We start from the raw sequence: 14709 nt of genomic DNA on the forward strand, positions 1-14709 counted from the left end.
AAGCATATGGTTGCAATAAACCACTGAAAATGAAGTGGGCAATTAATACTTCTGCAGTCAAGGACAAAAGAGGCTTAGTAGGTTACAAATTGTTGTAATGAGCCATAAAGCCAATGTCTCTGCTGAGACCATGATTTTTAGTGTCAGGTTAGATGTGGATTGATAGATCAGTCCTTGTTCTCAAAGGTACAAGTGTTGACACTGTGACACCCTGGTTACATTTTCCAGGCCTGAGGAAGAGCTCTGTGAAGCTCAAAAACTTGTCTCTTCCATAAATAAGATATTAGCTCACCCACCTTATGACTCTCATGTCCTGGGACCAACAAGGCTACAACCACATTGCAAACACAGAATTAATTGGTAATTTATATATTTATATTGAACTTTGTTTTCATGAAGCATATTTGACCTAGACTTTGCCATATTAGAAAATGGAAAAACACTTTTTTTGTCTTTTAGTTTTATTCAGCCCCTTTGGGATCTGGTTTTGTGACATGTTAGGTCTCAGTCCAGCTCCTGGCAGATAAAAATATACAAAAATCACATCACCACAATTGGCAGTAATTTGTACCCTGTTGGCAGTGTCAGCAGAGAGGCCAAAGATTAAAGAGGCATGGAAACTGACCTACCGTCTCACCCCCACAGGTGACCCCATGTCAGGGTTCAGGTAGCAGTAGATTGGCAGGACAGTGTGGAGAAGTTTGCAGTGTCACTGTCCATCCTGTGCCTGTTCTGAGGATTTAAGCTTCCCAAGCTTAGCAAAAAACCAACAACCTACTATTCACCTAATACCAGATCACATCCATTTTATCAATATGCATTTTTTAATCCATGATTGCTCAGCTTCTGTAGTAATATCTATAGTCTTAAAGAGACCCTTCTTTTTCCAGAAGAATCGACTCCTTCACATAAAACCAACAGCCCACCCACTGGAGTTACATACCCTCATGATGATGTCTTGGACTATGGCCTCAAGCCATACAGCCCCCTGGCTTTTCCTAGTCTTTCTGCAGATCACATGGGCAGATATGGACAGCCAGATAGCATAGGGTCAAAATGCAACTTGGACCCTGTAAAGTCTGGGGCCTCTGCTTTGAGCCCTAGGATTGAGATCACTCCATCCCATGAACTGATTCATTCAGGGGTTCCCTTCCGCAGCAGAGACACAGATCTTTTGGTAGAACATCAGTCCAACTCAGCCACCGCTAGCCCAAGGTTTACACTGCCTGTCCCTGGCTTTGAGGGCTACAGAGAACCGCTGTGTTTGAGCCCAGCTAGCAGCGGCTCATCTGCAAGTTTCATTTCAGAGACAAATTTCTCTCCTTACACATCACCATGTGTTTCACCAAATAATGGTCCTAGTGATGACCTTTGTCCACAGTTTCAAAACATCCATACTCATTATTCCCCTAGAACCTCGCCAATAATGTCACCACGAACAAGCATCACGGAGGATACCTGCTTGGGACCACATTCACCATCACCCCGTCCCAACTCAAGGTCTTCATCGCCAGGTGCAAAACGGAGGTACTCTTGCACTGAGCTCTGCAACTCTCAGCCGCCTTCCACTTCTCCACGACAGTCAAGAACCCCTTCTCCACAAGCCTCTCCTCACATCCCTTTGAGAGAAGACAGCACTTTGCTCACTTACACCCAGTTGCCCAGCTCTTCTAGTCTCATGGATGCTATGAACAACCTTAGCACGGATCCTCCCTGTGGTGTTCCCATGAAAATTTGGAAAACCAGCCCTGATCCCCCATCAGTGCCTTCACACAAAAACAGCATTCCATGTCACGTCTTTCAGACCGTTGATTACCTTGGGCCTTGTGATCAGGAAGACAGGAGAAACTCAGCACCTGAATCCATTTTGTTAGTACCTCCATCTTGGCCAAAGCAGCTGGTGCCTGCAATACCCATCTGCAGGTATGTTGAACTTTTCAAATTTTTGTATTTTTCACTTGCTAGGTTTATTCCTTGACTTTCATCAAATTCTTCACAGCTACGCTGCATTACTGTAAAGAGTCGTATAAACAGATCGACTTTACCAGTGGAGGCACTGTATGTAATTTATTCAGCACCACTGGCACGCTTCAAAGACGAATACCGTTTCCCTCCCAAGACGCTTACAGGATAAGGCCCCCAGTCCTGCAGTATGATTCACCAGTGTTGGTCCTTGTGTGAGGTTCCTTTGCCTCAGATCATGCTGTAGGACTGGTGCCTCAGTATGCGGCGATGTATTTGGAAATTATGGATTCAATCCTTTGTGGTATCGAATGCTCTCAAGTCTCACTGATGTGATTCCAGTGGGAACTGAAGCTACTCAGCATCCCACAGATTTGGACCCTGTGTGATTTAACACATTATCCTCTAGTAACCACCAATCTACTGCGAAAATATAGAGGACATTAAATTCTATGGGTTGCCTGATCAGAGGAGTCTTTGCTGAAGTTTATCTCAATGAGGTAATCGTTGGTTAAGATCCATTGCCAGCACTGAACATATTTTCTCTTACCGTAATTTTATAATATTAGATTCTCCTGTACTTTAATAACCGGGAAATGCAGTATCTGGTAAGAAATGTTAGCATTTTATTGATGTTTTTTGTGCATTATTATCCTTGTTTTCATGTGTATTATACATCACTTTTTATATAAACAAAAACAAAAAAAACCACAGTTTACACAACTGTTAAGTAAGTGAAGATTTATTATTTCACAAAAAGAACAGGAGAACTTGTGGCACCTTAGAGACTAACAAATTTATTTGAGCATAAGCTTTCGTGGGCTACAGCCCACTTCACCGGATGCATAGAATGGAATATATAGTAAGAAGATATATATATATATATATATATATATACAGGTTTCAGAGTAACAGCCGTGTTAGTCTGTATTCGCAAAAAGAAAAGGAGGACTTGTGGCACCTTAGAGACTAACCAATTTATTTGAGCATGAGCTTTCGTGAGCTACAGCTCACTTCATCGGATGCATACTGTGGAAACTGCAGAAGACATTGTATATACACAGAGACCATGAAACAATACCTCCTCCCACCCCACTCTGCTATTACCAGCAGGAGAGTGGGGTGGGAGGAGGTATTGTTTCATGGTCTCTGTGTATATACAATGTCTTCTGCAGTTTCCACAGTATGCATCCGATGAAGTGAGCTGTAGCTCACGAAAGCTCATGCTCAAATAAATTGGTTAGTCTCTAAGGTGCCACAAGTACCCCTTTTCTTTTTGCATATATATATACATGCAGCAAAGGTGGAAGTTGCCATACAAACTGTGAGAGGCTAATTAGTTAAGATGAGCTATTATCAGCAGGAGAAAAAAAACTTTTGTAGTGATAATCAAGATGGCCCATTTAGACAGTTGACAAGAGGTGTGAGGATACTTAACTTAGGGAAATAGATTCAATATGTGTAATGACCCAGCCACTCCCAGTCTCTATTCAAACCCAAGGTAATGGTATCTAGTTTGCATATTAATTCAAGCTCAGCAGTTTCTCCTTGGAGTCTGTTTTTGAAGCTTTTCTGTTGCAAAATTGCCACCTTTAAATCTTTTACTGAGTGGCCAGAGAGGTTGAAGTGTTCTCCTACTGAAGCTTATGCTCTGATAAATTTGTTAGTCTCTAAGGTGTCACAAGTACTCTTGTTCTTTTTGCGGATACAGACTAACAGGGCTGCTATTCTGAAACCTGTCATTATTTCACAGTGAATGAGCAAAATCTAAGGTGCATGGCAAAGATCAGATATAAGTGCACACTTGCCATTAAACTATTTTATTAGTAAGCTACCGTGTCTCTGCTTAGAGTGTGATTTACAGAAAGATTTGCTAATCCTGGATTTTGGTGGCATTTATAATTAAGAATACAAGGTAAAGTCCTGACCCCATTGAAGTTAATGGAAAAATTCCCAATGACTTCAGTGGGGCCAGGAGTTCACCCACAGCACCTTAGCCCTAGGGAGGGGAAGTGTTTACAAGTACTTTTATGAGTGCCTACTGTGACCGGTGCCTAAAATGGATCACAACTGAAAGGGCCACACTCAGGGCAGACGGCAAGAAACAGGGGAGACACCCCCCCAAAACTGGTGATTTATTCTATGATTAGATTTACCAGACCAGTAACAAAATGAGCTTCCATAGTACCACCCTGGGTAACAAGAAGCCAAAACATAGTCCCCATTAGGCATTCGAGCCCCCAGTTCACCATCCAGACAACTGCCTTTATGATGAGAGGTTACTGAAAACCCAATTCACCATACATGAGGTTCTACCATTCCCAAAGGATCAGACACTTACCCCCAGGTCAATAGATATTTTAGATCTAACCCAAATATCATGTTGTCAGCCAATCCTCAGTAAACTAAAGATTTATTAATAATAAAAAAGAAAAGAAGAGCGTTATTAAATGGTGAAAAGGATCATATACATTACAAATGATTGCACGGTCCTTAGATCAGAGTTGTAGCCATGATGGTGAATCTGCTGGCGTGTACACAAGTCTCTCAGGAATCATCCCAAAAGGTTAGATCCCAAAAGGCAGCTTAGATGTAGAGTCTGTGAGAGCCTTTCTATGCATTTTCCAGGGTATTCCAAGTAACTACTTGGAGATCTCAGTCCCCCGGCTTAAACTTTCCCTGTTAAAAGTTCAGCAGACTAGATATGGCAGGATCAGGCCTGAGCTTTCTCTTTTATAACTGAAACAGGCTGTCTAGTGTGATGAGTGCAGCATGTGACTGCGGATTCTTCTTTGTTGAGTACACACTGACCCATCACTTGGAAATTAACATTCTATTTCTTAAGCATACACAGGTAACCCAGTTACACTGATTTACATAAGGCAACTGCCTGTCATTCATTATTACAGGGGTAGATAAGATGAAGACAATACATGTAATATTATTAGTTTTATGCAGTGTCTCACATCTTTGATCTTAATGTTGACTGAACACATTTGCATACACAGTGTAAAGGCAATTAAGACATGAAAGGGACTTAGCATCTACAAGCTGATTTGGTTACATTGGAAACTTCTACAGGATGTAGGTATACAGTCAAATACATTTAAGTATCTCCCTTGATTCCTTTTACTAAAGATGAATGGGTTAGTGATTGCTGATCTACTTACCTCTCTTTGATATTCACACACAAGTGAATTGTCCTGATTGCAACTGCAATGCCTCTTGTTAAGTTTCAGAGTTAAGTTGTTATGGGTTAGTTGATTAAGTTGCCAGCATCACACCTACATCTCATAGAGTTTTTCAAACTGCCTGATCTTTTCCTGTCCAGCGTACCTGTTGCATCCCTCCCACCTCTTGAGTGGCCACTCTCCAATCAGTCTGGCTCTTATGAATTGCGCATTGAAGTGCAGCCAAAACCTCACCATCGGGCACACTATGAGACAGAGGGGAGTCGAGGGGCAGTCAAAGCACCAACGGGGGGCCATCCTGTGGTCCAGGTAAGAGATTTTAGAATTAATGAAATGTGCAGATGGTTGGGGAGTGGGAAGTAGGGAAGCATGTTAATTCATTTTTTATGGAGATAGCCCTATGGGGGGACAGTTGCAAACATAAATGCAAAGCAGCAACATGTTTGCACTCACCACCATGTGTGAAGTCTCTGAAGTTGAGCAATGGTAAACTTCAAAAAGTTTGGAGATTTCTTTGTGAAAACCTCATAGGCCAAAAAGAAAAGGAGGACTTGTGGCACCTTAGAGACTAGCCAATTTATCTGAGCATAAGCTTTCGTGAGCTACAGCTCACTTCATCGGATGCATACTGTGGAAAATACATCCGATGAAGTGAGCTGTAGCTCACGAAAGCTTATGCTCAAATAAATTGGTTAGTCTCTAAGGTGCCACAAGTACTCCTTTTCTTTTTGTGAATACAGACTAACACGGCTGTTACTCTGAAACCTGTCAGAGGCCAAAGTTTATGCCAACTTTTCTGGATTAGAAATCACATTAGAACTCTCCTCTCTCTCTGTCATGAGATGTCCAACAATTCCTACTTCCAACTGAGCCAGTTTAACTCTCAAAACAGGCTCTTTTTGTTTCATCTCAGGCCTTTTGTGATAGTTATTATTTTGTGAAATAAATACCGACCCCATTTTTCAATCTCAAAAATCAGTTCAAGGTTGGGTTCACGCTGGGGTTTCCAGTGAATGTTCACAGCAGATCTCAATGTCTCTGAGCCACTTTGCCTTTCTCTCTCACTGGATTACATGGGCTATGCAGATTACATTCCTGCCAACTAGAGGGTGCCAAGCATACTTCTGAATGCATCTAACCCAGAGAGTCTTTTTATGCCAGATAATAAATGCTAAGGGCTCATCCAGCTTCCACTACAGTGAAAGAACAGACAGCAACCACTCTCTTTCACTTTAATGAGAGTTGGATTGGGGCAGTGTGTACATTCAGCTACAGTTTCCAAAGAGTTAATAATACACTCCCCATAACTCATGTGAGTTAATTTAAGACAGAACTGGATGATCCTCTGGGGGTGAGGGTTGAGGTTTTGCAAACCACTTAAAACTATTTTTTTTAATTAATTTTCCAAACTAGTTTGAGTTCCCAAATCTTTTTTGCCCTGTAATGTAAACTCTTCCCTGCCCTGATCTGTGATTAAAAGACTTTTAAAACCTCTTGCTTACATCATTATAACTCCTTGGGTCTCATCCATGCAAAGGAGAGGAGAAGCTGGCCTCATGTTTTTCTACCTAAAGAGAAGCCTGTGCTATATAGAGGGGTTGCAAGACCCCCCACCCTTCCAAAAAAGCTTGACTAACACAGGCTGGTGTCCTGTATACGGCACTATACACACTAGGCTTCCTTTTTCCATTACTTTTTAGAATTTCTCTCTTGCTTGTTCATTTTTTTCATCTCTCTGTTTGCTTTTCCCTTTGCTCCTCTCTCTTTTCAACTATTTCACCCTATTTTCTTCTATTTAATTTTCTTCTGTCTCTGCCTTCCTTTTACAAAGTCTCTCCTAGGTGGATAGCAAACCCTACTATCAGTTGAGCAGTGGGTTTGAAATTAGCCGGACAAATTAATTTCTCCCAAGTTTAATCCCTCAGCATATGCATTTTAATGTTTTGCCTGGGATATATTTAATTCACTGAGCAGATGCTGAATCATGTCTTTATTTAATACTTGCAAGCAGTTCCAGTTGTCATCTGTTGTAACAATTCCTTTTTTCCTTTTCCTGGATTATATGACCCCAATAGGAAATACATACACCAGCAACAGTTGGGGTGTGATACAGGGACAGGGGGACAATTTAAGTACACAGTCCTGGGACTGGTTTCAAGGAGAAGTTTGATCGCCTGCTATAAAGTTGTAAATAGAGAGAAGACATGTTTATTGGGTGCATTAGTCTGTAGAGAAAGGGTAAGTGAGTTTAGGGCAGGACCTCACTTGTGAATTGGGATGGTGTAATCACAGAAACAGTGGGATTTTTTAATACAATTTATGGTTCATGTACATTGGAGTCTGACCCAAACATCAATGATCAGACACAAATTCTGCTCTGAGTTACACTGGTGTAAATGCACTGAAATCAATGGAAGAACTTCACATTTATACTGGTCTAAATGAAGACTTAGCATCTACAAGCTAATTTGGCTCTATGATATATGACCAGTCAGCACTTACTCATTCCTTATGTTGCTTACAGGTTGGTATCATTTACCTTCCCAAGATAATGCCCACCAGTAAGATGTTTATCACAGTGAAGGAGATTCTTATGACATGAAGGGATAGAGGTGGGGGAAAATAACAGTGCTTCACTTCTTTCCTCTAATCGATAGCAGTCAAGGAGGGATTTACATTTCCTGGTGGAGACAGGAACAGATATTCCTAATTTTATCATAATTTTACAGTCAGACTTAAGGTTACTGAACTGTAAATTCAAAAAATGAATGTTATACTCTCCTAAACAGATGTGCTTCTGAACAGATGTGCATGTATATGGAGAAAATATGGTCAGTTTCTTTATGAGGATTTATTATAAACTTGGAAATATTCACTGGATTTCAGTTCAGTCTAACATAATAAGGTTCATATGGGTACAGAGCAATATGACAGAGTTACACCTGTATGGTTTATGACATCTGAAACCAGAGCAGGCTAGTAAAATCCAAAGCTTTTAGGTAATAAAATTTGCTTGGTGCTGATTTTTATTTCTATCCCTCAGTACCTTTCAACTTTTGTATTCACTCCTTTTTAGTTTAAATTGTACAGAAGTAAAAGAAATAAAGCAGGCGAGTGGTGGTGGTGGTTGTTATGATTATAAGCAGTAAAGACTGTATTGCTGAAAATATACAGGAGCCTTTTAGCAAGTGGCTGGGAATGGTCTGTTAACTAATGAAAATTAATGTTCAGCAAGTTCTTTTCCTTTTAAGACTCAAAATAGGAAGCTGATGCTGCCTGCACAGTGTTGATGGGGCTGCAGTTGTCCAGCAGTCAGATAACTTGAAACTACAGATTCACAACCACCTATGTTTGTCAGATCATAAAGCATGTCGTTGGGTTTCCTTGGAAGGTTTTCGCTAGCACCTTCCTGTACTAGCTTTTCTAAGTCTGATCCTGTATAGTTCTCGTTATTGCTGTCCAAATGGTGTTTATCTACAATGTGCCAAACTCACCCCTCCTGTAGGAACTCCATTGTTTCCAGCAGAGTTACACGAAGGATGAATTTGTCCCATTCATCCTATTTGATTCCACCGTTAATGTCTATGGAAGCTGATTCCACCATTTCAACTACCCTCTCTCTGAAATAATCCCTCTTTTAAAAATCCTTCTGACATAGGTTGAGAGAGATCATGTGTGTGCCTGCATTATCTCACAAATTCTTTGTAAGGAGAAAAATTTCCCTCTATTATATTGATTAATTTTTATGGCATGGTGTTGGCCTACATTTTTTTCCCCTTAAATCTGTGTTTTGCATGCAAGCTGCTGTTTTTGGGGGTTTTTTATGAGCCGGCAGATCTCATATCCTTTCAGCTTTATCTTGCGGTTGATCATTCTGAGGCTGCTTCCTCTTCTTCATGTGTTCAGTGCGGAACGTTTGGAGTGCTGCACCGGGGAGCCTGCACTACGGCCGTGCTCCCAAGAGTGGCAGAACAATGAACTGCTTGTTAAGGCTAGAGCCACTGACAGGACAAGCCATATTGAACTAGGGCAGTGGTTTTCAACCTTTTTTCATTTGCAGACCCCTACAAAATTTCAAAAGGAGGTGCGGACTCCTTTGGAAATCTTAGACATAGACTGCAGACCCCTAGGGGTCTGCGGACCACAGGTTGAAAACCACTGATCTGGGACATTTGCTTTTGTGTTTTACATTGCGTTAGATCTCTGACAACAGCAACAGGAGCCTGTGTGTCAGGAAAAAACAAATGGTGCTAACATGACGCTATATTCTTATTGGTTTGGCATGGTCACTGATTATGCAAAGAGGAAGTTGCAGACACCTTCAGTTTCCTCCTTGCAAGCTGCCATCAGGCTTACTGGCATTGGAAGGCCAAGAAATGGGGTGGGGGAGGATAGTATTTTACATTACATAGCCCCAGTCTAGAGACCCCACCCAAGATCAGGCCTCTGGTTATGCTAGATGCCGTCCAGACACAAAGTAAGAGATAGTCCCTGCCATGAAGAGCTTACAGTATAAATAGACAAGACAGAGAAAAGGTGGCAGAGAGTGGAAATATTATTACCCCCATTTTACAGATTGGGAAATGAGGTTAAAACAGACATAAATGACTTGCCCAAGCATGACACAGGGATCAAGACCTGAACCTTGATCTGCTCAAGCTCCTCTGAAACCTCCCACCCCCACCTGAGTGGCTAACAATGCTGAAGTACTGACATTGCTTAATTCAGAGTTGCCTGAGGGAACTGGGTGTGCAGTAGGATTGGAGTGTGAGTACTGCTAGCTGGGCCTCTCTTTTTTTCCTAGCGCCCACAGGAAACTGTTGAAATCCTATATTTGTATGTGTGAAAACTGAGTCAGGAAAAAAAAGGGAGGTGAACCCAGGCAAAGAGATTTTCTTTGTATTCAGTAAAGAGGTTGTATCTGTTTGATTAAGAATGTTTTGCGCAGGAAATACCTCTTCAGTTCAAAAATTAGAAGCTAAATGAAGGTGAAATTCACCTTGGACCAGCCCAAGAGCCTATGGACAACCTCAGTCCCATTAAGTCCTATTTTGAGGACTTAGATAGAGTTTAAGCAGCCCCTTGGCTTTGTGCCAAATTGTCTTTGCAGAAGGCTGAATTTATTTGAAAAGTTAAAACAGTTTTACTTTTTGACTCAATATGATATCCTAAACAGTTGTGTAATGTTTCTGTGAGCGGTTAAACAGGCACCCTGCTCTTCCCCAGAGGTGACTGCCTTTTAGTAATGGGCAAAAGGACAGATTTTTAACCAAGTTAGGCATGTTATGTTGCAGTTAATTTCTGCAAAGATTGCACATATAATTTGGATAATTGTGCTTGCATGTGGTTAATTAGTGAGGCACAGTTACTCTGTTTACATGTGTGTAAATTAGACAAGCAAATTTTGCATCTGACTTATATGACATTCTGGCCCACGCTCTAAAGCATGCTGGAAATAATAGCTTTGAAGAGTGGGGAGTAATACATAAACCATAACTCTTTCATTGGGGATTATGCATGTGAATAGCACAGCAGGAACAGTACAAGGCATGTACAATTTAAGCTCAAACTTGGGGAAATTTTTAAAGAAAAGTAATAGTAAGGAATCTATATTTGGTTTTTAACACAAAAACTTGAGTTACTCTTCAGAAGTGTATTTTTACCAAAATAATGTTCCTCACCCATTGGCATTATTTCCTTGCAGAAGAACTGTAAGCTGAATTCATGCGATTAGCTATTGTTATTACCTAGATATGGTGGATTCCAGGTGTAAATCTCACATTTATATAGAGCCTCTCAACTCAAAGGATTTGTAAGCAATAACTATTTAAAAGGAACTTTCACAACCCTGGCATCTTGTAGCTCTTTGGTCCTATTTCAACACACTCCTCCTCCAACCTGTTGCTTACGTACCTTTGCAAAGGATTGGGATGTTTTTGGATGAAAAGCGCTGTGTTATTTTGCATCTCTCTCTCACTGTTAAAGAGAAAGTGATTATTCTCTGTTATTCTGTCATGACTTTTCATCAAAGACTAGTTTCGCGCCCCCCCTCCCCCCCAGTCTAAGTTGATCTGGTCAACTGAGTGTGGTCTTAGAGTGGGATTTTCAAAAGCACCTAAGTGATTTAAGAGCACTAGTAATTTAGGGACCTTTGAAAATACCAGGGCTTACAGCAAATTACTGGGAGATAGGCAGGAGGCCTGTGTTCTCTTCCTGGATCTGCCACGGACTCACTGTGGCCATGTCTACACTACCCGCCAGATCGGCGGATAGTGATTGATCTATCGGGGATCAATTTATCGTGCCTAGTGTAGACGCGATAAATTGATCCCCGATCGTTCTGCCGTCGACTCCGGAACTCCACCACGGCGAGAGGCGGAAGCGGAGTCGATGGGGGAGCGGCGGCCGTCGATCCTGCGCCGCGAAGACGTGAAGTAAGTGATTCTAAGTCGATCTCAGATACGTCAACTTCAGCTACGCTATTCTCGTAGCTGAAGTTGTGTATCTTAGATCGATTCCCCCTGCAGTGTAGACCAGGCCTGTGTGTCCTCAGGCAAATGACTTCACCACTCTGGGCCTCAGTTTACACCCATCCATACAATGACTATAATAATACGACCTACTTTGCTTGAATGCCATGAGGATGAGGCCTTTTCGGTCGTAGAAATTTGTACTAGTGTATCTAAAACAGTAGCCCACCCCCACCCACCCCAGTACGGATGCAGTTATATCATAAAGGTGCTTCTTTAAGGTGTAACTATTGCCATACAGGAAAGGTATAAGCTATAAGGCACCTTTATACTAGTATAACTGCTTCCACACTAGGCTTGTACCGGTATAGTGATAGTGGTAAAAAATCACACCCCTAACCAACATACTGGTACAACTTTCAAGTGTAGACCAGGCCTTAATGTCTGCAAAGTATCAGATCCTGAGATGAACGGCATGAGAGACATGCAATATTTAACATTACCTCGGCTAGTCTGTAGTGTGCTGCATGCTGATGTGGAGATCTTCTCCTGTATTCAAAGAGAGAGAAGTGACGTTTAAAAGGGACTCATTCAATCAACCAGGCTCACCAAATTTTCCTTTCTCCTATCCCCTGTTCTTAACTCTTTAGTGATCATTGTGACTCTTGCTTTTTTAATTAAGTCAAAGAAGCTACAACTTTCCAGCTATTAATGAAACACAGAGGAGTTTGTTTTATAATAACAGACTTACTTTTTGCTTTCCTCTTTGAATCAAGCATTCTTCTGTGGGTGTTCTCTTGTGGTTTCAAGTCAAAGAGGACATTGTTTTCTAGCTCAGACTTCCCTGTAGGGCTCTGACTTTTACATATATGTAACGTTTAATGTTCAGCTAGTACTTTTAGGGTTATTAGTAAAACCAGACCATCAAATGCAAATGTAACACGAGATTATGGGCTTGATACTGCAACCCAAACACACACTGAGTGGGACTAAGGCTATGTCTACACTGCACTTTCGTGGTTAAAATTTTTGCTGCTCGGGGTGTGAAAAAACGACAAAAGTTTTAACGACAAAAAGCTTTTTTGTTTTAATGACAGCGTTTTGTCGGTGGGAGATGCTCTCCTGGTGACGAAACTACCGCCCCTCATTAGGGGTGGTTTTATTTTGTTGTCAGGAGAGCTCTCTTACTTCTTTTATATTGATTTAAATGAGACTAGTTGGCTAAGTACCACTAAGGCCTCGTCTACACTAAGAACTTTCATCAGGATGGTTACATTTCTCAGGGGTGTGAAAAACCCACATTCCTGAGCAATGCGGTTATATCAACCTTAACCCCCAGTATAGACAGTGCTAGGTCAGCGGAAGAATTCTTCCATTGACCTACCTACTGCCTCTTCTTGGGAGAAGCCCTCCTCTCAGCATAGGTGGTGTCTACACTGAAGCATTCCAGCAGCGAAGCTGCAGTGCTGTAGCTCCAGCGTGGTACTGGTTGAAATGTCGCACGGGTTCCAGAATCAAGTTTTGTGTGTTTGCTCCTTGCTTAGCATTTTGTCTGTACAGACTGTGCTGAACTCAGTGAAGCAGACTCCTGCTGTGTCCAACCCACCTACTTCCCCTTCCTAGCAAGCAATAACCTTGTTCACACTCCGATCCTCTTCTCAGACTTTCTTGTAAAGATTATGACCCAGATATTCAGAACAGCACATGTCAAACTGAACATACATTTCGTGCCTAATCTAAGTGCAAAATTACTAGGGTAGTTTGTGCAACTGTGATAATTGTGCATGTAAATGACCAGGTAGACACTAAACGGATAGTTTTGTGGGTAGATCTACCTCAATTATGTGTGCAAATTGCAGTGATAGCTACGCAGTTCTGAAAACAGGGGCCTATATTTTTGGCTAATTTGAAAAATTCTCTTTAAAAGAACCTTGCCAAATATTAGGGCAGATCAGTCAATTGTCCTTACAGTTACACAGTGCTGTATCTTTAGAAGTTTGCCAAACACTTAACATTTCCCTACTTTGAGGAAGTAACAGACTAAAGGTTCACTGGAGCTAAAGAGAAAATGAAATTACTAGATAAATGAAATGTAGTTCCTGTAAACCTAGAGGAACCTGCAGCTGGTTTATATGGACATCTGAAACCAGACTGGTTAATAGGGAATGTCAGGTATAACCCCTGATAATAAGGCAAAATTGAAGGAAGAGGAGACGTGCAGGCTTATCCAGCAATCTGTGCTTCTTTTAATAACTGTGAGGGTAATTAACCACTGGAACAATTCCCCTGGAGACATGGATGCTCCATCACTTGAAGGCTTTACATTGAGACTGGATAACATTTTAATTGATAAGCTTTAGCTCAAGCAAAAATGATGGTTTTGAATAGAAATGACTGAATTAGGTTCTTTGCTCCAGTTTATGCAGAAGGTCAAGCCAGATGATCATAGTGGTCCCTTCTAGTTTTAAAACCCATCTGTGTTGGGTAATTATGTGTATTTATTAATGTAGTATCTGAGCACCTCACTTCATTGGGAAATACTATTATTCCATTTAACAGATGGGAAACAGACAGATTAAGTGTCTTTAGTGCCTAAATCTTATTGAAATGAATAGGCACTAGGTGTCTGGGCCCTTTTGAAAGTCAGACAGTGCTCACCCAAACGACTATGGAATAGATGGCTTGAGGGCTCAGCAATGCTACTGTGTTTTGCTAGCAGGTACTGAGTGAAACCACAGGGAGGTAGGGAATGGAGGGCTGCACAGTGGAGTTTTTGCTGAGTTTCTCGCATTATTAGTCAACTTAGTGCCATAAGCGTTTCATCACACTTTTCCAAGAAATCTCGGTCCCCATTTCATGAAGCCCCCTGCTGCTTCTGTCACCTGCAATGCATGTGTTAATTTTTTTTTGGGGGGGGTGTCAAATGTAACTGAATTACTGTGATGTGCATGTAGCAAAGCTGAGTAACTCTGAGATTTTATCACTGCAACTTACATCCTTCCTCACCCCATTTCCACTCTGTTTGTTACTCTCGCTCACTGTGCTATGTCTAAATTACACAGCAGAGTCTCTGGGGGCTGTATAAA

At 41.4% G+C, this 14709-nt stretch overlaps 1 protein-coding gene across 2 annotated transcripts in view; it reads left to right on the forward strand.

The window, feature by feature from the left end:
- Nucleotides 1-14709, forward strand: part of NFATC2 (nuclear factor of activated T cells 2) — a 131913-nt gene that overhangs the window by 26909 nt on the left and 90295 nt on the right. The window contains exons 2-3 of one of the 2 annotated variants that reach the window (XM_084645481.1): nucleotides 891-1923; nucleotides 5294-5462. In XM_084645481.1, coding sequence (XP_084501607.1) covers nucleotides 891-1923; nucleotides 5294-5462 — 1202 coding nt within the window. The remainder of the gene's footprint in view (nucleotides 1-890; nucleotides 1924-5293; nucleotides 5463-14709) is intronic. The other variant, XM_084645482.1, reaches the window with a different exon arrangement.

Source organism: Lepidochelys olivacea (assembly GCF_965140295.1).
Source record: "Lepidochelys olivacea isolate rLepOli2 genome assembly, chromosome: 13".
Taxonomy (NCBI): domain Eukaryota; kingdom Metazoa; phylum Chordata; order Testudines; family Cheloniidae; genus Lepidochelys; species Lepidochelys olivacea.